Source organism: Chelonoidis abingdonii, chromosome 1 (assembly GCF_003597395.2).
Source record: "Chelonoidis abingdonii isolate Lonesome George chromosome 1, CheloAbing_2.0, whole genome shotgun sequence".
NCBI classification, from domain to species: Eukaryota; Metazoa; Chordata; order Testudines; family Testudinidae; genus Chelonoidis; species Chelonoidis abingdonii.
The window spans coordinates 96423145-96449113 of NC_133769.1; the positions used below are offsets into that span (position 1 = coordinate 96423145).

The following is a 25969-nucleotide window of genomic DNA, read 5'->3' on the forward strand; positions in this document are numbered from 1 at the left end:
AGGATGGCCCAAGCAACAGAAGGCTGTCATTCGAACGGTTTGATTTTTAGTGTGGCTACAATAAGCAATGTGACCTTTTCCTTCCTTCCGCCCCCACCCCACCCAGGCTACCTTGTCCATTATTTCATTTTTTTAAAATTAATTAATAAAGAATGCATGGTTGCAAAACAATAGTTACTTTATTTCGAAGGTGGGAGGGTGACTGGCTTACAGGGAATTAAAATCAACAAAGGGGGCAGGTTTGCATCAAGGAGAAACATGCACAACTGTCACACTGAAGCCTGGCCAGTCATGAAACTGGTTTTCAAAGCCTCTCTGATGTGCAGCACGCCTTGCTGTGTTCTTCTAATCACCCTGGTGTCTGGCTGCTCAAAATCGGATACCAAGCAATTTCCCACAACCTCCCATCCCACCATAAACATCTCCCTCTTACTCTCACAGATATTATGAAGCACACAGCAAGCAGCAGTAACAATGGGAATGATGGTTGCGCTGAGGTCTAACCAACAGCGCCAGCGAGCTTTTAAATGTCCAAAGGCACATTCTACCATCATTCTGCACTTGCTCAGCCTATAGTTGAACTGCTCCTTACTATTGTCCAGGCTTCATGAACAGATCCCCTGAGCTCATCACTGGGGAGCAGGAGAGCAGAGTTGCAGGGGAAGTAATGGAGCCGTACACCATGCCCTTGGGGTTGCTAGGAGCTGGGCAGGGAAGGCGTTCCCAGAATCCCCAGCCAAGCTACATGTCCGACGAGGACGGTTACCAGTCCTACTGCACCGTCTGCTGCCAGCAGCACCCAAGAGGACCAGTACGGATCCCCCGACCTCGTCGCTGGGGAGCAGGAGAGCAGAGTTGCAGTGGAAGTGGTGGATGATGACGGTTAGCAGACCTACTGCACCGTCTGCTGCGAAGGCAAGGAGCAGCTGCTGTGTAGCAATGCCAGCTGCTGGAGGTGCTTCTGTGTCGAATGCTTGGAGATCTGGATAGGGCAAGATACCTCAGCCAAGGCAAAAGAGCAAGAACCCTGGAGCTGTTACGTTCATCAACCACAGAAGTGCTATGGGGTGTTACAGCACCAACTGGACTGGAATGTACGGCTGCAAGACTTCTTCACCAGCGACAAAGGACAGGAATATGATGCACCTAAAATCTAAAAAGGCCCGCACATTTCCAAGAGTCACTACCCTTGATAACAGAACGTCAGTGATTGCATTGGCTAGTTGGATTACAGCAGCCCCCACAGTAGACTTGCCCACAACAGCAGCGGTGATGGTGAGCTGAGCAGGCTCCATGCTTGCCATGGTATGGCATCTGCATGGGTAACCCAGGAAAAAAGGCGCAAAACAATTGTCTGCCATTGCTTTCACGGAGGGAGAGACGACTGATGACATGTACCCAAAACCACCCGCAACAATGTTTTTGCCTGTATCAGGCACTGGGAGCTTAACCCAGAATTCCAATGGGCAGCGGAGACTGCGGGAACTGTGGAATAGCTGACAGGATCACAACTAGCCAGCTGAGATTCAAGAATGGGGGGCTGTGCCATCACTGCTGACCGTTGGTCCTGCTCATTGGTTTGTAGCCTACATACCTTCTTGGTAAGCACATACTCTGTCAGGCCTTCCTGCCCCCTTCCATCTCCATCTATGATAGTAGAAGAAGCAAGCAATAGAATTAGCTGCCCATAAGCTTGGCTGTGGGAAGAGCTGTCATTCAGAGGGCTGGCACACATGAAGCTGTCTGTTGTATCAAATCCTGCATCTTTGCTGCAGTACATACTCTGGAGGGGACTGCAAGCAGTGGCCCACCTCACATGGGAGAGTCTTCCTCCATCCCCCTCGCACCCAGGCTCTGAAGGATCTGGCCACCTGTTTCCCACTCAGCAGGAGTGGCTTGAGAAGCAAACATAAATGATCCCAAATCGAAATTTGACCAGGGATTTGTATCCCTGCTTTTGCAAGACTGTTATCAGATCTTCAGTGACCCTGCACTCAGGTCTCCATTCAAAAGGTGGTGCCTCCAGCAGCACAACCAAAGCACCATGCTGGGACACAAGATCAGTACCAAGCGCAGGGAAGAGAGCACCACTTCCAATAGCTGCTTTGTTTGCCTGGTCCCAACCATAAAGGACCTGGATTTCAGAGGTGCTGAGCTCCAGTAGATTACATTGAATCAGTGCCAGTTGAGGGTATTCAGCACCTCCAACAAATCAGGCTAATAGTGATCTAGCATAGTCTTATTTCACTTGTGAGCTCTGAGGCAATCATAACCCAAAGTGCTACAGCAACTAGGCACCACCACGATACCTTTATAGCATATCCCCAGCCTCGCTATCGCCTCTCATTCACTACTGAGATGTCAGCTCCTGCTTCCATTCTTCCAGCCTTCATTGTCCGCTTGTTTCATTTTCAAACGCTCACATCCTTGCTCTCGCCTGTGCTGTCCCTCACACTTGGGACCAGAGCCCCATAAACATCTGCAAGGTCACCTCACTGTCCACTTCCAGCTCCCTCTTGGAAACTCTCTTTTGCTGTGATGCCTACAAAAAACTTGCCAACAGGCTGCTGGTGAGCTGAGAACCCCTCCCGTCATGCTGATCAGTATTCTTATTGTTTCCTGGTATTCCCCTCCCTCTCTCTGTACCCATCATCTCTTGTCTTAGCTTACCATCTAAGCATCTTTGGGGTAGGGACCATCTTTTTTCTTCTGTTTGTACAATGCCTAGCACAATGGGGTGCTGGTCCACAACTGCAGTACAAAATAATACCTGAACCTTGGTTCCTGGAGCCCCATCTTTTCTTTGGGAGAGGGAGCAAAGGTATACGTACGAGAGAGAAGAGAACAAGGAGAGATGCAAGCAACAAATCTCTCCCCAACTGCATGAGAAGCCAGCAAGGAGCAGGGGTAAGTGCAGGCCCTGTTGGTTGTATGTCTTCCCCACGAGAGGTCTGAGGGTGCGTAACAGGAGATGGGATAGCCATAGGGGATGGACCACTAGTCTGATCTAGCACGGCAGCCACAAGAGGCCAGATATTAGAATGTATTTAGTGCTTAAAGATGCAAGTGGTAGGCACTAATGGGATTTTCAAAGGCGCCTTAGCAGGTTAGGCCCCTGACTCCCACTGAAACCAACAGAAGTTAGGTGACTAGCCTGCTTGGGCATTTTGAAAATCCCACTAGGCCCCTAAATACCTTTGAAAATCGGGCTCTAGATGCCAAGGAAGGTTGGTGGAGCATGGGAAGAGAGTACCATTAAAAAGCTCGAAGCTATAGTACTGCGTATGTTAAATGAGACATCCCAGGGGTATTTGTGTCAATCTGAAGGTGGTGGTTGTGGGACAGGATTTTTGGAATACAGACACAGTACATTTTAGAGGAAGATTCATCTTTAAAGTGCTACAGTAACTAATTTAGCAGGTAACAAGACAGAATCAAGGGAACTCTTCTGATTGTATCTCAGCACCAATCCAGCCTCTAAAATGTAGGAGGTTCTCAACAGCCCCTATACCCGTTCCCACCCCAGAGACACCCCCAGGTATGCCCCAATTCATAACAGCTTCCACTGAAACACTAACATGGTTTGATTTTAAAAATTCTGATTTATTCAAGAAAAAAAATGGCTTCCCCTTTCAATGCATGTCCAAGGAGCAAAACAAATGTAACTGGCTCTTCGTTTAAAAATAAATGACATTTCCCATCTCTGGCCACGTAAAATAGCCTGAAGGCAGCAAGTCAGACTACAGCGTCCCCTGACAGAGTCCCTTATTCCCCACAGAAGGATAATGCCCCAGCAGGAACAAGCTAGGGCTGTGCGATTCGATCAGCGACTGAAAATACATCAAAAACAAATCTTGAGAGAGTAAATTTGAGTTCTTGTGCTCAAGACAGCGAGGGGCTGATAGCGCCAGCTGGAGCCAGGCGAATGCTCCATAACCTACTCATGCACAGCTCTGGCATGAGTAGGTTATGGCCATCAATCCCGACTTGCAGCATCCCCAGCTGTTCCAGTCGTGAGCCCCTGTGCAGTGAGCACCACTTGATACAAAGCCTCCACGCAATTTGGCTCATGTGCAAACATCCACTGGGGACTTGGATGAGATCCATCCAATTCATTTAACTGGCAGCCAGCCCTGGATCTGGACTAACCTTTACCTTACTGATGACAGTTAAAATGAACATTAGTCAGAAACCAGCGTATTTCTAGTACACTTACAGGAACATGTTTGTATGGAATAGCTGCACATGCAAAAGAGAAGGCTTGTTGCTCTGAGCCAGCAAGGCAGCAGGTCAGTAACAGTGCACTCACAATAACTCTGAATGGACGATTACATCTACAGTCGGTTGCTTGGTCCAATGGAAAGAATCCATTTTTGACAGAACACATGATCATCAACTCTTTCTTCCCACTGTTTATGTAGTGGAGGTCATCCTGCCACGGTGATCTAGTAGGTGAGTATCTTTTCATTTTAACACAGCAAAATAAAGGTAATTAAAAAAATCCACAACCCAAAGGACTAGGTGAATTTAGTGAGACTGAAAGTGCCAAACTGGGATCCACGGAGTTTGAGATCCCTTCTTTAGCCCCAAAACAACTACCGTAAAGGTAGTCACAGCACGGGCTTCACATCCCCCCAACAACGTGCCTCAAATCTGGAGCAAGTGGGATTCTCTAGGGGGAAGGTGAGGAAAGGGAGTTTTGCCTCCATAGCTTATTCGATCCTTGGTCTTTTTGTCAAGGCTCCCATTGAGTGCCAGTGGCTATGGTGATTGTCATGTGGGCACCTGTTTGCCAGGAACTGAGCCGAGACCAGAAACCACAAGCTCAGCTCATGCAAGCCACCAGCATAAGGAGACTTTTTTTGTGTGGGGCGGGGGGGAAGGGAGGCAGTGCAGGCTGAGTCTACTCCAGATCCTTTACTGGGAGGTCTTACGGTGACGTTATGTTCTCTGGAGCCTGCTCAGTCTGTCCTTGCAAGCACAGCAGTCCCCCTCTCCTTCACCCCCGCCCCCCCCAAAAAACCCCACAACCTTCCCCCTGCAGCCCTGGGAAAGCGAGCTGCCTCCCACTACATGGGTGGGGGTTCACCCCTGTTGGCTCTCTCCAATCCAAATCAGCCAATGGTCTGTTGAGATTTAAAATTATGTTTTTTTTTAATAAAACAGCCATTAGAAAGGAGAGATCTGATTGGTGAATGGAAGTTCCGATAATGCAGGATTTGGTATAAGTGGCAGGAGAGGGACTAGCTGGCTAACTGAACCATACAAAAGCGCCATTGCCATTGGAGCTGCTGAGTTACACCACCCGCGCATTTCCAGGGGGAAGGGAGCGTGTTCAGTGATACATTGCATTTCTCCAGTAACTGAAGGTTCCCAAGGCCTGTGGGTATCTGCTCTAACCACACACCCTACCATGCTTTCCCTCTGACCAGTATAACTATGCAGCTTGCAACACAGACCTGCCCAGTATAACTATGCTGTGTATCCTGCACTGTGGTTCCAGGGGGGCGGGTACCACTCTAATCCCTCCCTGCCTCCATGCAGTCTCATTGTTAGTATCAGCAAAACCCTACAGTGCATGCATCCAATGGATGTTCTCTGCCGGACCCTCCATATGCCAATGACTATGGAGAGCTTCCCCACAGGGGGTTGTATCCAGGAGCTGCGTCCAGTCCCTTCTCAGGATTCAATCGAGTCCTTGTCCGATACATCACAGAAAAAAGGAAAACAAAAACCATTAAACAAATTAAAGGTGACCCGCCCAGCCTTCTCCTGAGGCTGCTGAGGGAGTAGGACATTCTGCTTCCAGGCGCAGCATCTCCCGCCAGCAGGAGTCTCAGTGACGAGGCAGGTGCCAGCGCTATAACTCCGACTGCGAGCGCGAGATGCGGGGCCCCTTGCGGATCTCCTTCCGTTTCTCTTCTTTCTTTCTCCGTTTCTCCTCCTCTCGCAGGGCCTTCTGGAACGTGTCTGCACTGGGGAAAAACTGAGAGTGCAAGGAGGAGCTCAGCTCCGCAGGCCACACAGGTGCAAACAGGAAAAGCAATCTCAGTGCCTTAGCAGTCTCAGGAAGCCTGACAATGTTAATTAATTAAGTCTCTTTATCCGTAAAGTGGGGAGAGTCTCCACTCCCTTCTGCCAGCTGTAGCCTTACTGACGTCAGTGGGGAAAGCAGGTGATCCAAAGCCCTTGAACAGACTCTTGATGACTCCCGTGGGCTTTAGATCAGATGCTAAGTAAGAGGCAAATCAGGCCCAATTACTTCTGTGAGGCAGATACGACTGCCGCCATCTTATCAATGGGGACATTCAGGAATAGAGAGATTAAGTGACTTGCCCACGCAGACCTATAAGCTCAGTGTCCCGACTCTCCTAGCCACACAGACTGCAGAAGGGGCCCCCAACTCTGAGGCTGTGCTGAGGCCAAATGTAGACTATCAGACAGAAGGGAGAGAGGTGAGTTTGCGAGGGCAGCAGGGCCCATTGGTAGCAGGGATGGCTCCTTGCCTTGCTGCCACGTGATCATTCTCTGCCAGACCCGCTGTGTGCCAATAGCTATGGAGAGCTTTCCCACGGGGGGATTGTGTTGAAAGACCAGGACTCAGCAGTCAATCTGGACACAGCACCAGGCTCCAGGAAGAGCTGTGTCCAACAGGACAGACAGGCCCTGACGTAGGCCCTTTGAGGGCAAAGAGGGAGATAAATGGCAGAGTGCATGGACCCGCCTTTCCCGCACTGCTGTGCATCTCACGTATTGAGCAGCAAAAGGAATTCACTCTCTGGAGCTGGAGCATTGAGACCCTCTAGGGAGGGGTCGCCGGCACTGCTCCATGGGTCGGGGGAGAGAGGAAGGGAAAAGCATCATCAAACTGCTCACCAAACGGTGCAGCCATCATGGAGAACACTAAGCATGAACTTAGAATCCTCCCCCACCTTCACCCCAGGCATCAACAGCCCTTAAAGTTTGGCCCTTCCATTCCTAAACCAGCTGCCTTTAGTGCAGGTGTCATAAATATAAAGGGAAGGGTAACCACCCTTATGTATGCAGTAACATCAAATCCCTCTTAGCCAGAGGTACAGAATCACTTACCTGTAAGGGGATAATCAGTTCAATTAACCTAGTTGGCACCTGACCAGAAGGACCAATGGGAAAAGAAGATACTTTCAATTGGGTGTGGGGGGGGAGGTTTTGTTTGTGCTCTTTTTTTTTGTTTTGTTCGCTTTTGGGACAAAGAGAGAGACCAAGCTGGTAACCCAGCTCTTAAAAAGATCCTGAACTGACACATTTAAAAAAACAGAAACTGTAAGTAATAGCAAGGAAATGTGTTAGATTATCCTTTGGTTTAGCTGGTGAATTTTCCCTCTGCTAAGAGGTAATTTTATTCCTGTTTTGTAACTGGGAAGCAGAGTCAGAGGGGAATCCTCTGGGTTTTAAATCTTTTTATTTACCCTGTAAAGTTACCTTCCATCCTGATTTTGCAGGTGTGATTCTTTTATTATTTTTTTTTTTTAATACAATTATTCTTTTAAGAGCCTGATTGATTTTCAGTGTCCTAAAAACCAGGGATTTGGTCTGTGCTCACTTTGTTAACCTATTGGTTGGTAGATTATTCTCAAGCCTCCACAGGAAAGAGGGTGAAGGGGCTTAGGGGGATATTCGGGGGGGGACAGGGCTCCAAGTGGCCCTTCCCTGAATGGTTGTGTAAATCACTTGGTGGTGGCAGCACTACCATCCAAGGACAAGGAAAGGAATTTGTGCCTTGGGGAAGTTTTTAACCTAAACTGGTGGAATATAAATTTAGGGGGTCTTTCACGGGGTCCCCATGTCTGTACTTCAGAGTGGGGAGGGAACCCTGACAGCAGGGGATAAAGGTGGAGAAGGAAACATGCACAGGGACTGACTCATGGTTTTGCCATCTTACCTCAGAATGGTCAGTTTTAAAGGGATTCTGGTAATCCGGAGATTTCTCACTAATTCCCAGCTCCTGAGCCATCTGTGGATCAAAAGAAAGTCAGTGCTGGAGAGCAACATCTCTCACCCTACTGCTCCATGCCCTGCCCCACCTCTTATTCCTCCCTCTCCTCCAGTCCCATTTCTCCCCCTTTCGACTCTCTTCTCTCAGTTCCCTTCTCTCAGCATTTCTCCAGTCCAATAACCGCAGTCACCCCCTCCCCCCTTCAGCCTGTCCCCTGCCTCCAGGGGGCCCGGCCATGCTGGGAGTCAGGATGATGAGCGCAGAGCCTTACCAGTCCAAGCACTTGGGAGTGAGGTCCCTGATCGAACACGCCCGTCTGGTTGCAGAAGCTGATGCCCCAGCGGACCAGGTTGTTCCAGTTGGAGTTGCGGTCAAAGTAATGGTGGACGATTTTGGGGAAGCGCAGAACCACGTCTCCAAAGAAAGCCGTGTTCTCCACCACATGGGAATAGGCTAGGGGGCAGAGTCACAGGGACAGTCAGCAGAGGGTCTTGTTGCACATGCAAATGTCCACTTCCTTCTGCGTGTACGCCAGCAGAGATCACCTTCCAGCCAAGAAACTCTCGGTGTGGCCCCTACTTGCGTGGCCAGCCCCGGGGGAAAGCACGCCTCTCAAGCTGCCAAAAGGACTCCATGACAATCCCAGTTTAAGTGGTGACATGCAGGACATGTCCTCAAACAGAGCAAGCACTGGGTGACTGGAGACTTCTAACTGTCTACGTCTGCTCCAACCAGCAGACGTCCCAACGGGTGGGCACCCCTGGCTGGGTCTGGTTCAGCAGGGCGCTAATAAACATGGCAGAAGACTGAGCTTTCCTACTGACAGGGATGAGGGATGGAAGAGCCCCACAAGGCAGCATCTTCTCTGCCCTCCTCAGACTTGGCCAACGCAGGGTTATTCCTTACGCTACCAACTCCAGGGGCCTTGTCTAGTCTATTTTTAAATAGTGCAAGTGATGTGGCCTCCAGCCCTCGTTCCCCTTGGGAGACTGCTCTCCTGTATTATAGACCTAGGTGTTAGGAAGTGATTTTTTATACTCAGCCCAACTTTTCCCTTGGTCAATTTCTTGCTTTTAAGTCAGAGTTACAAACCCCCTTGGTTCACCTTTCCTCTCTGCTTGCCATTTCCAGCCTACAGGTACTTTAGAAGGTTTGCATAGCCTCCCCTCACCCCCCCACCTGCCATCATTTAGCCAAATTCTTAAAGATAATTCAGTCATCCCACAGGGCTGAATGCATCCCTCAGATATCAATCTGTGCATCTCTCTCTGGGTGGGAGCTGTCTGATGGTCTTTGTTTCCCTCATAAATCAACCCTCCAGCCATCGTAGATTCTGGCCCATAGGCTTTGGACAAGGTAAAATACAACTCTCCCCAGTCTCCATCCTTGAAGTGATTTTCTCTTCTGAAACCATTACTGGCCAGCAACTGCTTAGAAAGAGGGTAATTGACAGAGGTTCTTGTGTTCCTCTACAATGTAAGGGCTCTCAGTCCTCATGCTTCAGGTCATAAACTAACCATTAGCTGGGGTCAGGAAGAAATTTCTTCCTTTACATTCTGTATAGCATTGTACAAAGAGATGCATTATGGGAGGTTTTACACCTCCCTCTGAAGCATTCAGCATTGAACACTGTTGAAGACAGGATACCAGACGAGGTGGCCCAATCAATTGTTTTGGTCTCCAGTGTCGTCCTTGTTCAGCACACTGGACAGAATGCCAAGTGCTTACTTTTCATCAGCCATGCAGAAGAAACAGCCAGATTCTGTTCTGCTTCACAGATCACTGGCAGAGTCCCCTGGCTCCACTCCCATCCCAGGATCTTCTAGATGCTGGCAACAATGACGCAGGAAGCAGGACAAAGAGCCAAGTGGATGAGAAAGGGTTCCCAGCATGTACTGACCAGAGAGGTGGTAATGGTTTCATAGATTTTTAAGGCCAGCAGGGACCATTTTATCATCTAGTCAGACTTCCTGGACAACACAGGCCATCGAATTTCCCCCGTTACCCCTGCACTGAGCCCATTGGAAAAGGCAACTGAGAGGGAGAGAGAAATATGAAAGAGCATTGGAAGCGGAAACTGGGACTCAAAGGAGAGGCAGTCCTACCATCCTTTAGCTTCTCATCCTGAGGGAAGGGCCCATCTGGAGGCACATCTGCAGCTATAAGGACCGCCCGGGAGTCCTCTAGCACCTGAACAGTCAGAAAGTGAACTCAGTGAATCCATCTGCCTCCCAGATCTGACGTTCCTCTTGCCTGTCCCAGGTGTTCTGCCAGCTCCAGGCTCCTCTCACTCCCCCTCCTCCTTTTTGTTGCTGAGGCAGCTTGGTGATGCAGTCTGCCCCGACTCTCCCACCCTGTTTTAAAACATAGCCCCACCCTCTCATGACCATAGTGACCTTGGGTCCAGTTCCCAACCCCACTGCTCATTCTTATCAACTCCCTTCTTCTCCCCTCCTCCCCCTACTCCCATTGTCATGTTCTCACGGTGGTGCTCTGGGCTGGGACATGCCCGTAGGAACCTGGGATAAAGGTAAGTTGTACTGAGCCCTCCCTGCTCAGCCATTGGGAGGGCTCCCAAAGAGCACCCAGTGGCACCCAAAGCCCTGGAGGAGGGATGGGGGCGGTAGTTAGTGGGTCACACTCACTTTGAAGAGTCCCTTGAGCATGATGTCAATGATTTTATATTGTTGGTTCACATCGTTGAGCTCAATCAGGTTCTTCAGTGCGTTCATTTGGTCCTTGCGCTTCACCTCAAACAGCTTCTTATCTGCAGCTCTGTCAAGGATCGTGTCCATTGCCCAGACTTTAGTGCTGGACCAGGCCCTGCCTCCTGACAGCATCGCAGCATCCAACACTAAGCCATCTGAGGTTACGTCTACACTGCATCTGGGATCGAGCCTCCCAGCCTGGGTGCACACAGTTGTGTTGGCAGGGCTCGTGTTATTGTGCTCAAAACAGCTGTGCAGAACCTCCTCGCCCTTCTATGCTCGAGAGCCCGAACTGCAACATCACTGCAGCATCTACACAGCTGTTTTTAGTGCACTAGCGCAAGCCCTGCCAGCACACATTTGTGGACCTGGAATGGGGGACTCACTCCCAAAGGCAGTGTAGATACACTGTTAGGAACCCCCGCCCCGCCCCCCATAGTCTCCCACAGACAGGCCACTTCTCTCTTTCCCAGAGCTGGGCTCAGCCCCACAATTCATTTTATGGGCTTGTAACAGGTTTTCCCTCCCACAACTCCAAACTCAATGATTTCCAGCTGAGATGCACTCACCCATGCAGCGCTCCAGAAGAGAGACTACCCAGGCCAGTACAACCAATCATTTATAGGGCCTCCATGGTGTCTGAGGGCAGGGTGTAAGTGACTGAGCCTATCCGCTCCAGCAGTTCAGAGATGGGAAACAGGAGCAGGCTTTTAACAATGCTGCAACACAGACATCTGCCAACAACCCCCTTGGGGCATTTAATAAATACTAAGCACTTACATTGAGCTTAACATTTACAACCCACTGATATGACTGGTAGTCTGGGAACAGCCACTCTGAACTCACGTCAATTCCCAACCTCTCCTGCAATACAGCATGGGCTTTGAGCATCCTGCAATAGCAATCTCATTAACCCTTCACCAGGGGAGGCTGGCACGGACAGGAAGGATCTATGTCAGCTGCTGATGCCCAGTAAGAATGATAAACACAGAAGAGATATAGACCAGGCTGAGTGAAACCATGCACAAAGCAGCCCCTCACCAATAGCAACAGTGTCAGGCAATCATGGTGAGATAGCCCCATGCATTCGTAGTGTAACTTGGTTAAAGTTTTAAGCTAAAAGTCACTTCAACTAGGCAATTATTTTGACTGGTTCCCTGAGGGTTCACTTAAAGGACAGCATTTCAGACTGTCACACTCCAGTGAAGAGAGAAGTAAGGTCCAGGTCCTCAGCTGGTAGCATAGCTCAAGGGAAGTCAATGGAGCAGCACCAAGCTACACCAGTGCATGATCTGGCTGAAAAGTTCAGTCCGTTTACCTGCTGAAGAAGTAATCAATAGCCACTGGGTGGTGTATGCTGACTGGTAAGAGAATTGCCCGGCTGATCTCTAAGACCTGGAAGGAATAGGACCTTTTGGCTTTGATCCCAGGCCTGTGGGAGATTTTGGATTATTTTTGGAGAATTCATATGGATTAAGACAGGACAAACCCTGACAATTCCTGCAAGAATCTCACTGAGAGTATCTGGAAGCGGGGAGAGAAAGCGTATTACGGATCACTGTGCTTTTCTCCCTGGGAGCACAGGACAGGTCACCACACTGTGGCTCAAACTCTTGTCTAGAATGCAGTCTGTACCTACTCTGCACCAAGTTGAGAGTCTGCCTCTGTGCTAACCAAGGATAAAAGAATGAAGTGAAATGGGTCTTATATAAGCAAACTACTGAGGCTAGATAAATCCTCCCTACAGCAGAACGAAGAAGTGGCAGCTCAGCAGTGCTGATGCTATCCCATAATCAGAGAAATCAGAGTCAGGGTCATCTAGTTCATCTCCTATCACCTGGCTAACACAGGCTTGGTCTTTGCAATTCCCCGTCTCAGCCCAGCTCTACCTGACTCAGTTAATGTGGTTCCCACCATTGCCCCTGGGGACTGTTCCCCAGTGTGTTAGATCTCACAGTGAGGAAATAGGTCCCAATATTCAGTCTGCATTTTCCTTAGTTCACTTTTACGTCATTATCCATAAATCTAACCCTGAGACCCCCTCAATAACGCCTTTCCCTCTTCGGTGCTTAATCCTTCTAACACCTGTCAACTGCTCTTGCAGTTCTCCCCCCGCCCGCCCTCACTCAGTGCCCAAGTGCAGCCTAGAGAGAAGGATACAGATTTCCAGCCCAGAGTCTATGCTCTGCTTCTCTGTGTCTGAAGAGCTGCTCCTGGACAACATCAGCGTGAAGAGAAAGGTGCAGACCCGGAACAGATCCATGTCTGAAGTCCTGGATCAGAACAACAACAACAACAAAGACTTCGTGAGCTGGGTAAGATGTACAAACCTCCCCACACATCCCAGCACCACGTGCCACACACCCTCTGACATCTGGAGCCAAACAGCATCCCCAGGACAAATGACAGGGGTTCTTGTTGAAGAGGCTCCTTTTTCAACAGTCTTATATCCATTTCCCTGTCTTCTCCTCACTGCACAACAGGTGCATTAATAGGGGGAGGCAGGGCTGCCACTGCCTCTTACGTTTCATCCAATAGTCACTGGCAGAAGCAGGATGGTGGCCAAGATCCATCAGGAACTGCCCAGCACAAGAAACAGGGATATCAGACTATATGGGACAGGGCTCTGACCCCGTTCACCAAATCCGGTTTTCTCAATGAAGTCTGAACGCCGTTTAACGTACTCTTCAAACTTGCCTTTAGCAACCGTGTTCTATGCTACTGCCTAAAGCCACTTTCCTAAGAACTTCCAGCCCATACAGTTCTATATTTCACTGCAGGGTGTCACTCCCGTTCCTGCCTCGGCATTAGCTCCTTTGGGGTATTATCTATTCCATGCCAACCTGTTAGGATCTCCCTGTTGGTGTCACTAGGCATAAATCTAGGCCTCAGTGAACCAAAGCTCCTCCATGTTGAACTCTACTTGATCTAGAAAGGTAGCAGCTGTGAAATTAAATGCGTAACAGTAAGTTATCAGTTGCAGCACAGCTCAAACTGGTCTAAAGCAGTAGTGATAAGGCCTGTGCACCTTTAGCAGAAGGACAAGATAACTTGCAGAAGGAAAACTTACTAATGAGCTGCCGCGGCCAAGATTACTTAATGCACCTGCGCTTACGTAACTGCTACAGGGGGAGGAAGGGGGCGGAGGGAGAAAGAAGGAAGAGAAAAAAAAAACCTTATAAAAAGGGAAAAGCCGCTTGTGTAGGTGGGCTTGATTTGAGGCATCAGTCTCCTTGCACCACTTTGAGATCTCAAATAAACTTTGTTTGCTTCTCCACCCTGGCGTGTTTATTGGCGAGAAGTACACCGGTCAACGAACCCTGCTGTTGCCCCCCTCGGGCACTTTGTGTCAACAACATCCCCTCACTTAATCGCCTGAGCAAGGTTCAGAGAGTAGGGAGGTACAACCAACAATTATAATTCAAAGTGGGGGAGACAGCTCAAAAAGTTTGAAAACTGCTGAGGGGTCAGGGAAAGGGGTAGCTAGGGCCTAAGAGCTGTGTGCACTGAGGCATGTAGCACAAGGTGCATGGAGAGGAGTAGCTAGGAGCTGTGTGCAGGTAGGGGTTGTTCAGGGGGTAGCTAGGAGCTGTGTGCAGTGAGGTGTATAACTCAGAGTGCATGGAGAGGGGTACCTAATTGCTGTGTGCAGGCAGGGGGTAGCTCAGACAGCAGGGTAGCTGGGACCTGTGTGCAGGCAGGGAGTAGCTCAGGGGATAGCTAGGAACTGTGTGCAGGCAGGGGGTTGTTCAGTGGGTAGCTAGGAGCTGTGTGCAGGCAGGGGACTGTTCAGGGGGTGGCTAGGAGCTGTGTACAGGCAGGAGGTAGCTCAGGGGGTAGCTAGGAGCTGTGTGCAGGCAGGGGGTAGCTAAGAGCTGTGTGCAGGCAGGGGGTAGCTCAGGTGGTAGCTAGGAGCTGTGTGCAGGCACGGAGTTGCTCGGGGTAGCTAGGAGCTGTGTGCAGGCAGGGGGCTGTTCAGGGGGTAGTTAGGAGCTGTGTGCAGGCGGGGGGTAGCTCAGGGGGTAGCTAGGAGCTGTGTGCAGGTGGGGGATAGTTGTCAGGGGGTAGTCGGGTACGCTGAAGGTGTGTTGCAGGTGGGGGATAGCATCAGGGGGTAAGCTAGGAGGTGTGTGCAGGGCGGAGGGTAGCTAGGAGCCTGTGTGCCAGAGGGGTTAGCTCAGGTGGCTTAGCTAGGTAGCTGTGTGCAGGCAGGGAGCTTTGGCTCGGGGGTAGCTAGGAGCTGTCCAACAATAGCAGGCAGGGGGGCTGTTCAGAGGGATAGCCTAGGAGCTGTGTGCAGGCAAGGGGGTAGCTCAGGGGTAGCTAGGGAGCGCTGTGCAGGCTAGGGGTAGTTTGCGTAGAAGGAGCTGTGTGCAGCAGGGGGTAGCTCACGTGGTAGCTAGGAGCATGTGTGCATGCAGGGAGTTGCTCGGGGGTAGCTAGGATCTCGCTTTGGTCCGTTGGCAGCAGGGGGCTGTTCAGTGGAAGCTAGGAGCTGTCTGTGCAGGCAGGGCGGTCATCTATGCAGAGGATGTAGCTATGGAGCTGTGTGCAGGCAGGGATAGCTAGGAGCCTGTGTGCAGGCAGGGGACGTTCAGGGGGTAGCTAGGAGCTGTGTGCAGGCAGGGGGTAGCTCAGGGGGTACGCTTAGGAGCTGTGTGCGGCGGGCTGGTAGCTCGGGGTAGCTAGAGCTGTGTGCAGGCAGGGGGTAGCTCAGGGGGAGCTAGAGCTGTGTGCAGGCAGGGCAGGTGAGGCTCAGGGGTGCTAGAGCTTGTTGTGCACGCAGGGGGTGCTCAGGTGGTGTCGATGGGCTGTGTGAGGCAGGGGAAGTTGCTCGGAGGGGTAGCTAGAGTGTGTGCAGGCAGGGGGCTGTTTCAGGGGTAGCGAGGTGCTGTGTGCAGGCAGGGTTGCTCAGGGGTAGCTAGGAGCTGTGTGCAGGCAGGGGGTTGCTCAGGGGTAGCTAGGAGCCGTGTGCAGGCAGGGGGTAGCTAGGAGCCGTGTGCAGGAAGGGGGTTGCTCAGGGGGTAGCTAGGAGCCGTGTGCAGGAAGGGGATTGCTCAGGGGGTAGCTAGGAGCTGTGTGCAGGCAGGGGGTAGCTCAGGGGGTGGCTAGGAGCCGTATGCAGGTAGGCGGTAGCTAGGAGCTGTGTGCAGTGAGGCATGTAGCTCAGGGTGCAGGGAGAGGAGTAGTTGGAGCTGTGTGCTGGGCAGGCACACCTTGTTGCAGTTGCTGCTCATGAGGACTCTGCTGGCCCTGGAGCCGGGATCCCCGCCTGGGCAGGTCTTACCAGCTGCCCAAGAAGTCAAAGGGGGCTGGGAGCTGAGAAGCAGCCACAACTCTGGTGACCAGCAGCAGTAGAACCCAGCTCCAGCCTCCAACCTGGCCAAGGGGCAGGGTCTAGGGGGACTGACGGAGAGAAAGAAGTGTGTGTGTGGGGGGGGGGGCTGCTCTTTGGATTGTCCCACTCTGGATAAGGCACTGAGTTTGAAATTGGGGGACAATGCCCTCCAAGGCCCCTCCTCCCCAAATCTGCCCCTGGTCTTCCGGCTTCAGCCCTACAGGGAATGCCACAGCTCCTGGCTTCAGCCCCAGGGGCATCAGCGCTTGTGGTTTTAGCCCCACGGTGGGCACCAGGGCTCGGTTTTAGCTCCTGCAGCTCCTGGCTTCAGTCTTGTGGGGGACTCGGGGGCTCATGGCTCCAGGCTTCCTCCCCGCAGCTCCCAGCTTTAGCTCCCCCGGGGACACCAAGGCTCCAGACTTCAGCCGTGACCCCTGCAGCCCCCCTGAAAACAGCCTGTAGACCCCCAGTTAAGAACCACGGCACTAGAGTATGTGGTAAGTAAAGACAGGCGCTGTAGGATCTGCATAACAGATCTCACTCTGCCTGGAGGATCCAGTCCCTGAACAAGAACAGAGAATGTCACCAGATCAGGTAGAAGTGGTCCTGCCTGGAGTGCTAGATTTACAGTAATCCCTCATGTGGGGGATGAGAGAGACGTCAAGAAGGGTCAGAGAGGTCCACATATAAGTCAACATGTGCCTTCTCTCCGGGCACAGATTTCTTGGCACATATCAGGATAGATAAGGTCTACAAAGAAAAACAGTCCCTGGTTATTCAGGTGCTGGGATTGAGAGCACTCTTAAGAGTCTAGTCTGCTTCTCCAAGGGAAAAGAACATAATGGAGAGCAGCAGAGCCACCCAAACCACCCCCCTCTGGGCCACTCCCTCCAGGGACAAAGGCTGACAGTTGACAGGACTAAAGTTTTTATTGCAATGTAACAAACACTGCAAATCAATTCTTTCCGAATAGGTAATCTGTCCAACTGAAACAGGGGATCTGCACTGGTAGCTGCAAATCCCAGAACATGAATCATCAGGTAAACCGCTCTCCCATAGGAGTCAGAGTCCCACCACGCCAGACTACCAGGTTCAGAGACGCTGAGCGCAGCATGAGGGAGAGTTACAGAGCAGACAAACTGATGGCTGCAATCAAGTGCATGCTTTTTGCTATATTTCCGAGTCCTCTACGGGCAAGGGCAGCTCTTGCAGGAGCTAAAGTATCAAAGTGATCACATCCAGTATAATAAAATGTAAGGTGCTTTCTCCACAAATCCTGAGAATGTCATGGGCCCTCTCCAATTTAGGAGTTGAGCAAAGGAGAAATGTTCTGGTCCCAGTGAAAAGTAGATACACTGCTTTAGGCACAATACTGCGCAATGCACAACAAAGAGCCTAGTCCTTGTGAAAAATTTACAGTGGAGATCAAAGCTATGGGCTCAAACAGAGCATTTGCAGAGCCTCCTGCAAATGAGAGCGAGGGCCAAAGCAAAGCTGCAAATTCCATCAAACCAGAGGCAGCTGCTCATGCTCTGTGATTCTCCTTAAGGGTTTTGGATCGAGGAAAAGGAACATCCTGTGGACTGAAAGGTCATCAGCTGTCACTTGGGATCCAGACACCTGTTCGTGTGCGACTGTGTGCGTGTCCTTAGCCAATAACCTGACCAGGGGGTGCAGTCTAGGGGGACTGTGGGAGAGAAGGAAGTGTGTGTATGTGTGCGTGTGTGCATGGGGAGCTGGCCTCGGGACTGCCCCACTCAGGATAAGGCACTGCAGTTTGAAGAGGGGAAAATGCCCTCCAAGGCCCTCCCCCCCAAATCTGCCCCTGTGGGGAGGGATAGCTCAGTGGTTTGAGCATTGGCCTGCTAAACCCAGGGTTATGAGTTCAATCCTTGAGGGGGCCACTTAGGGATCTGGGGCAAAATCAGTACTTGGTCCTGCTAGTGAAGGCAGGGGGCTGGACTCAAGGACTCTTTGGGGTCCCTTCCAGTTCTAGGAGATTGGTATCTCTCTATTATTATATTAACATGTCTGCTCCCATGTGATGCTACAACCGTAAGGAGCAGACTGACCATGGCTGAGACATCAGAGGGATCTGGGTGGAGAGGTCTGTGGCAGCTGGAGTCAGCTAGTCAGTCCATTGGGATCTCCCAGCCCAGACTGTACAGTGAACGACCAGGCTGCCAGCAGCTCTCTGGAAAGGGGATGGGAAAAATTCCTGCCTGTAACTGCCTCGTTCTGCTGCCCCAGGTGGCTCTGCTGGGCCCTCCTTCTTCTGCTGCTAAGAAGTCTTGGGCAGAATCTGTGGTGACAGTTTCCTCACAAGGGTCTCCAAAACCACAGATTCCTTTTAAGTGGGGCACAGTATGAAGAGACACTGGCCGGCTAAAGGGAAGACAGGGAAATAGAGAGTGTGCAGCAGCCCCCTCTGGGGCAGTGGAGAATCAACAGTGCTGAACCAATGGACGGGCAGCACTGCCGGGGAGAGATGTAAGCAGATGCAGACATAGGCAACAGAGGAGTTGATGGGGTCTGGAAGCAATTCATCAGCTATCTGAGGGGAGAAACAAGGGGGAAAGAGAAGCAGGGGCCAAAGGCCAAATTGCCCAGCCTCGTCACACTGGTCCGGTGAAATAGGAGGCTAGTGAGGACACCCTGCACAGTTACAGCTCACACTGCTGTGATCCCACCTGCTCAGGTTCAATTCTCCTGTGAACATGAGACTACAAAGAGCCCAGATCCACCTGGTTCAGATAAGTGTGAATCAGCCAGGACTAGGGAGCGGCACTGACAACGGGGGAGGTTACTTGCTCAAGTAGGTTGAAGTCCTGCTCATCCTGTAGCAGAGACCCTCATTTCGCCTGTCCAGAGAAACAAATGACACGAGAGCCTCAGAGGAGTCAGAGGATTTGGGCAGATCTCCAGCGCAAAAGGTAACCATGTCTGAACAGGGCTGTCGGCCATAACATTCACTGACCTGCGGCTGAACTTGTCTACATGCATTCAGCCCCAGGTCAGCTAACAAGCCTGCCAACAATTGCACTGAGACATGGTTATATTTCGTAGTGGGGACCGGCCCTCAGAGAAGCTGACGAAAGCTGGAGCTGTTCACTGCCCGTAACAAGAGGGTGAGCAGTGCTGCCATTTGCCAGCAGGCCTTCTTGCTCCTGAACACTCCCAATGGACTTCTGATCTTTAATACTACCACGTAAAGAGCAGTTGTTTAAAGAATACCAGTCCCATATGCTAGATGGCTTAAGTCTTTGCATTTGCGTTTCCAGCCTAATAAACCCCGTTAAATCTGTCTGAGTGACATGTGCACACACACGTGTCTGTTCTATGCTGGGGAATTTACCCCCCAAAATTCTAACAGGTTCTAAAATTGGTTCACTAAATCAGTGTTAAAAATGGCCAATTTCACAAAGCTGAAAACTTTATTAGGAACCAAATCAGCCGAGAGGAAGAATTTAATCAGAAAAATTTGAATGATAATTGGGAATGATTTAAGAATACTTTACTAGATGCCCAAAAAGCTACAAGTAAGGAGGAAGGCCGTATTAGTTAAAAATAAATCGACCTAGTTTAGAGGGGAAGTGAAAGCAACTATAAAAAAATTTAAAAATAATAGATAACAAATGAAAGAAAAAGGAAATTGCATAATAATTAATATAAATCATAAGCTATGAATTGTAGAAAATTGATAAGGGAAGCAATGGGACACAAGGAGAACTTTATGTAGAGTTGAGGACAATAAGGAGTTTTAAAAATATATTAGGAACAAAAAGAATCCTAATAATGCTTTTGGTCCATTACTAGATGGAATTGGTAGAATTATCAACAACACTGCAGAAAAGGCAGCAGTCTTCAATAAATATTTCTGTTCTGCATTTGGAAAAAAAGCAGACAATATAGTCTCATCATGGTGATGATAACACTATTTCCTTTCCACTAGTATCTCAAGAGGATGTTAAACAGCAGTTACTAAAGTTAAATATTTTTATATCAGCAGGTTTTATCCAACAGTTTTAAAAGTGCTGGTTGTGGACCTCACTGGACTGTTAATGTTGATTTTTCCAGTAAGCCTTGGAATACTGGGGAAGTTCCAGACAACTGGAAGAAAGCTAATTTGCCAGTATTTTAAAAGGGTAAACAGGATGACCGAAGTAATTATAGGTCTGTCTTTCTGACATCAATCCAGGAAAGATAATGGAGCAGCTGGTTCAGGACTCAAAGAATTAAAGGAGGGCAATACTATTAATGAAAATCAAGACAGGTTTATGGAAAATAGATCCTGTCACACTAACTTGATATCTTTTTTGATGAGATTACAAATTTGGTTGATAAAGATTAAAATAGTGTTGATATAATGTACTTAAACTTTATAAAGTTTTTAACTCGATACTGGCATTTTGAAGAAAAACTAGAATAATATAAAATTAACACTGCAAACATTCAATGGATTAAAAGCTGGCTCAAAATATAACTGTAAATGGGGAATCATCATTGAGAAGATTTCAGAGTAGCAGCCGTGTTAGTCTGTATCCACAAAAAGAATAGGAGTACTTGTGGCACCTTAGAGACTAACCTATTTATTTCAGCATAAACTTTCGTGGGCTACAGCTGCTGTAGTCCACAAAAGCTTATTCTGAAATAAATGTGTTAGTCTCTAAGGTGCCACAAGTACTTCTGTTCTTTCATTGAGAAGATGTGTTTCTTGTAGGGTTTTGTGGCAATCAGTTCTTGGCTCTATGCTATTTAACATTTTTATAAGTGACCTGTGAGAATACATAAAAATCATCACTGACAAAGTTTGCAGGTAACATAAAAATTGAGGGAGTGGTAAATAATTAAGAGGACAGGTCACTGATACAGAGCAATCTGGACTGCTTGGTAAAATGGCCATAAGCAAACAATAAGCATTTTAGTATGGCTAAATGTGCACATCTAGAAACAAAGAATGTAGGCTATAGCGAGATGATGGGGGACTCTATCCTGGGAAGCAGTGACTCTGAAAAAGATTTGGGGATCATGGTGGATAATCAACTGAGCATCACTTCCCAGTATGATGCTGAGGCCAAAAGAGTTAATGCGATCCCAGGATGCATAAACAGGGGAATCTCAATTTGAAATAGAGAGGTTATTTTACCTCCGTATTTGGCACTGGTGCGACCACTGCTGGAATACTGTGTCCAGGTTTGGTGTTCACAATTCAATTTTATGTTGATAGATTGGAGAGGGCTCTGAGAAGGGCCACAAGAATTATTAAAGGATTAGAAAACATGCCTTATACAGTGATAGAGTCACTCATAGATAGACTCATCTATTTAGCTTAAGAAAGAGAAGATTAAGGGATGACTTAATTGCAATCTATAAGTACCTACATGTGGGAAAAATATTGAATAACAGGTTCTTCTGTCTAACAGAGAAAAGTATAACACAATCCAATGGCTGGAAGTTGAAGTGAGACAAATTCAGGCTGGAAATAAGATGTAAATTTTTAACAGTGAGTGTAATTAACCATTGGAACAATTTACCAAGATGTTATGGGGTGGACTAGGCCCAGAGGCCCCCAGCTGGAGGCTTCAGGGTCTTGCCACACTCCTCCCAAGTAAGGAGCAGTGGAGAGATCCTCGAAGCAGACTAGAGTGGCTGCAGGGGAAGAAGCCAAACAGGGCCCAGGAGGGCCCTATAAAAAGGAGCTACAGAGCAGCCAGAGACAGAGTAATTCCTTGCTAGAGATGGAGGAGTGTGGATGGCTGAGGGAACTACTGCACAATGAACAGCCCAGTGCTAATAAGGACTGGCAAAGCAAGGAAGTGCTCCTAGCTGGCTACTGGTCCTGAGCTTAGAAGAGCCCTGAGCTAAGGGTAAGGCATTGGTGAAGGCTGCCCTCCTGCCACAGGCCACTGGGGAAGGGCCTGCAATTGGATATTAGTAAACTCCCAGAAGGGGACTGAACTGTCAGGAGGCCCAGCTGAAGACTAGGGCCAAAACAGACTAAGAAGGCAAAAACATTGTCCCCAGGGAGGAAGCCCTGGGGCTATGGCCTTATGGCAGAGCTGGGATTGGTTTAAAGACCGCGGACACAGCCAACCAGAGGGGGTGCTCATGAGATGTATGTGCTGACCCCATTACACAAGGGTAGTGATGGATTCTTCACCACTGGTCATCTTAAATCAAGATCTTATGCTTTTCTAAAAGATCTGCTCTAGGAATTGTTTTGGAGAATTGTTATGGCCTGTCTCATACATGAGGTCAGACTAGATGATCACAGTGGTCCCTTCTGGCCTTGAAATCTATGGAGCTGTGTTGTAGACCAGGATCCAGGTGATCTGGACCATTTGTACTGAGCTACCATCTCCAGCAGGCTCTGAAAATGGTTTAGGCCACCTGGAGCTTGCAGTTCCAAGGACTTTAAAATCACATTAGCTAACCTGTGTTTCAAGCTGGTTAGAATTCTGTGGACAGGTTTCCCACCCAGCCCAGGCCACTGGTTTACAGGGCTTGGGGTAGAAATTTTCAAGTGATGCTTTTCTGTGTTTTCTCTAGGAAAAAATTCCACTTGGAAGTTGGAATCCTTGCCTCAGTCGTCTTCATCTTAAGGATCATATGAGAGGGGGAAATTTGAAATACACGTTCCCTACCTCCCACTGAAACAATCTTTGCTGAAGCAGAGTTGTTGTCACAACCTCAGGCAGAGAGAAGGTTGGGAAGCAAAGGCCTATGATGTTCCAGAGGGGAAGTAGTTGCCACTAATATTCTCTGCCAGCTCTGTCCAGCTGGTTGGTTCAGCAGAAAATCCATTTGTCTGAATTGGTCGCTTGACTCTCCCAATTTAGATTGTGTTTAAAAAGCCAGTATTAATAGCCTGGCTGTGAGAATGGTTACCACTTTCAATTCAATTAGAGGGGGGCAGTAAGCTTTAAATATTCTCCTGCCGTAACTCAAAATCCACAGCATCTGGCTAGCGCATGAGAAGAAAATCTGCAATCTACCTCTATCTTCCAGGATTCATGTCACCTTGGTATCTGAGCTCCTAACGAGCAGTTAGGGATTTATTCTCACAACAAACCCAGGAGTTAAAGATGTATCATTATCCCCACTTGAATTTAAAATATACATACACATAAGGAAGTGGGCAGAGAAATTAAATCACTCGCCCCAGGTCTATAGAGAGTCTGTGGCAAAGAAGTGAATGGAATCATCAAGTCTCTTGCTAGCCCTCTGCTTTAACCACAAACCTCTTCAGTGAAATGGATTGATTTAGGTGCCGTGTCCAAGCTGAACGAAATGTAAAAAAACAAACAGCATCAGTGGTGGAAACTATACAAGATATTCTCACTTCTTTACATCTGAACAGCACAAGATATTATTAGTAACACACGTATGGAATAATTAAATACAATGACCTCAATGGTCCCTTAAAATGCAGATAAGATTGATTGAATATTCTGGGGCAGATCATCACATGGTGTTAATTGGCATCACTCCTATTGAAGTTGATGGAGCCACCATGATTTATGCCAGCTATGGAGCTGGCCCCAGCATATTTAATTTTAGTGGCTTGTGTTCACTTGAGGGAAATCAGCAGCACCTTAAAAGGCTCATGTGTGGTACAGTTGAACCATGGAGCTTTCCTTTAAGCACTGCGGGAGCCGGTCTTTATCACACAGGGTGGTAATGGTGTGGAAAATTGGATTAGCTCTCATTTCCCCATCAGCTTTCTGAAAAACCCAGCCATCTGATTATTATCCACACATCAATTACAGAACAGAAAGCATCATACAAGTAGGATATAATTCTGTCACAATGTAGGCTGTGAAAAATCTTGAAAGCTATCTGTCCTTTTTAAGAACTGTTTTTAATGACCAGAAAGGGGGGGGGGGTGAGACGATGATGTGACCGAGGAGAGAGTCTCTTTATGGAATGCACATACTCCCTGTAATTGTTGTCCAGCACATAGATGATATGAGGATAGGTGCCATGTGTGGGTGAGTATGAGGAAGAGATTCAAGTACAGAAAATTTCAGTGTTTGACAACAAGAGAGCCTTTACAAAAAGTGACATGCTTCCAACACTGGAAAAAGGGAAAAGAAATTTACCTCTCCTAAGCATGTCACAGGGATTATCTATTGGGATACATCGAAGAGTAACTGCAAGAAAGATCACAGTGATTTGCAGACATTAATTAAAGCTTCGCAAACAACCCATGTGAATTCCACCTTTCTATGGGGCATTCAGCTGAGATCATCTGTTGGAGTCTAGCAGGAGTATCCTATACCAGAGGCCACAGGTGGCATGAACAGGGAGGAAGAAGGTCTGGTGGCCTTCAGTCCCTCATGTTTTTTTCTTGCACTACTTTGCTCCAGAGAGATGCTGAGAAGCAGACCTTCAGAGGGACATGTATGAGGTCAGAAACAAGCTTCCTCCTTTGTGGTATAATAATGCAAAGTCAGAAGCATTATGGAGAGTTTAAGCCTGAAACATCTAGATTGGGCCGCTATCAGACATAGAATAATAGATCAGCAAGGTCATTGGGCTGATCTAATATCACAATCCTTTCCATAGTTATAAATAGGACACCATTTTTTGCACACAACATATCAGACTAACATCTAATCAGAAAGTTACCCTCTTAGGCAGCAACAAAACCGTACCAGGTACTGGCCAGACTCCTCAATTCAGTATTGCTAGTAGTGTGAGCAAGGAACCGAAAGACAACGGGGATCTATGCAGTGCTTAATTTGCATCATGGCTGAGCACTGGCGCCTCTAGCCTTGGCAGTTCATAGGCCCAGCACCTCTGGGCTTGTCCCATCAGTTATGAAAGTAAAAAAATTTCTTGAGCCCTGGCACCTAATTGTTTGAGCCCGAAACCTCTTTCATTATAAAATTAAGCACGAGATCTATGCCGAGCTCTGCTTATGACTCATGGCCTGCATGACCACTCAACTTAGATGTGCTGCAGTTTACTCATCTGTAAAATGGGCATAACAACGCAGCTGCCTCCCAGGGTGTTGTGAGGTTGGTCGATGAAGCACTCTGAGATACTTCAAGGAAAGATGCTCTAAGCGACATGGAGAAGCCCGTCCAGCCCAGTGATTTGCTTGCATTTTATTAGCTTGATCTCAAAATAGCTCCCTGCACACCACAGGTCCTCTGCATGGCCTAGTCTAGGAGGGTGAGTATGGTTTGTGGCCAGCGTGAAGTTAGGCTACCATCATCCTCCAGCAATCCACCCCCTCCTCTCCGTTAATCCCCTCTGTGCCTAGCCATGAAGCACAAGCCATCACGGGAACTTACGGTGGTGCCCCCGGAAAGTCAGGCACAGGCTCCTGCTCCTTCCACCGCAGGCGGCGCGGCGGCTCGTTAAGCAGCAGCTGCCAGTAAGAGAAGCGCTGCGGGGCTGGCGCAGGGCCCCAGGCGGGCGGGCTACAGCAGAGAGCCACGTTCCACTCTCCCCCTGCCCACGAGAGAGCAACGAGCCTCCCCGGCGCCGCGGGCTGGTGCCACTGCCCCCTGCCGGCCTGGCCGCTGTGCGAGCCGGTCTCTCCCCACGCCGGCTGGCAGCGCGGCGGGCAGCAGCTGCCCGCGCCCGCAGGTCGCGGGCAGCGCTCACGCCCGCGTTCCCCGGGCGGGCTGCGCCCCGATCGCACCTGCCGCGCGGCCGAGCAGCGCCTGCCCCGGCCCGCGTCCTCACCTGCCGCCGCCGGGGAGGTCCAGCCTGCGGGGCCGCCGCTCACTGGCACCGGGTTGTCATGCCGCCCCCGCCGCCGCGCTTCTCCTGCCCGGGAGCGGGCTGTGCAAAGCACGATCCAGCATGCACCGCTCGGCGATGTCACTTCCTGAGCCCGGCCGGTGCAGGGCGCTCGGGCTACGAGCCGCGGCGGAGCAGCGTCTCTGGGCAGGAGGTTACCGGTGCTGCGGGGTGCTGTCTGGGCCCGGTTTC

The 25969-nt window shown here is 49.4% G+C and overlaps 1 protein-coding gene across 2 annotated transcripts; it reads right to left on the bottom strand.

Moving 5' to 3' along the window:
- Positions 1–3582: 3582 nt before the first annotated feature.
- On the bottom strand, positions 3583–25825 carry CCDC134 (coiled-coil domain containing 134). Of its 2 annotated transcripts, none has more exons than XM_032787145.2 (7): positions 25721–25825; positions 12844–12956; positions 10621–10742; positions 10081–10165; positions 8247–8428; positions 7922–7993; positions 3583–5986 (listed from the first exon to the last, which is right to left on the bottom strand). In XM_032787145.2, the coding sequence occupies exons 2-7, from the start codon at positions 12944–12946 to the stop codon at positions 5861–5863; spliced, it is 690 nt and encodes a 229-aa protein (XP_032643036.1). In that variant the 5' UTR covers positions 12947–12956; positions 25721–25825; the 3' UTR covers positions 3583–5860. The 2 variants fall into 2 exon arrangements, with proteins under 2 accessions (XP_032643036.1, XP_032643045.1); XM_032787154.2 differs by lacking the exon at positions 25721–25825 and adding an exon at positions 25324–25438.
- Positions 25826–25969: the final 144 nt, after the last annotated feature.

Excerpts from the sequence above, each read along its gene's own strand:
- CCDC134 (XM_032787145.2), bottom strand. The coding sequence starts at position 12,946 with ATGGATCTGTTCCGGGTCTGCACCTTTCTCTTCACGCTGATGTTGTCC. Across the intron at positions 10,743-12,843 it reads AGACTCTGGGCTGGAAATCT|ATAAGAAGCTGTTTGAGGTG; the intron begins GTATCCTTCTCT and ends ACAGAGCTGCAG. Across the intron at positions 8,429-10,080 it reads GGATGAGAAGCTAAAGGATG|CCTATTCCCATGTGGTGGAG; the intron begins GTAGGACTGCCT and ends TCTGCCCCCTAG.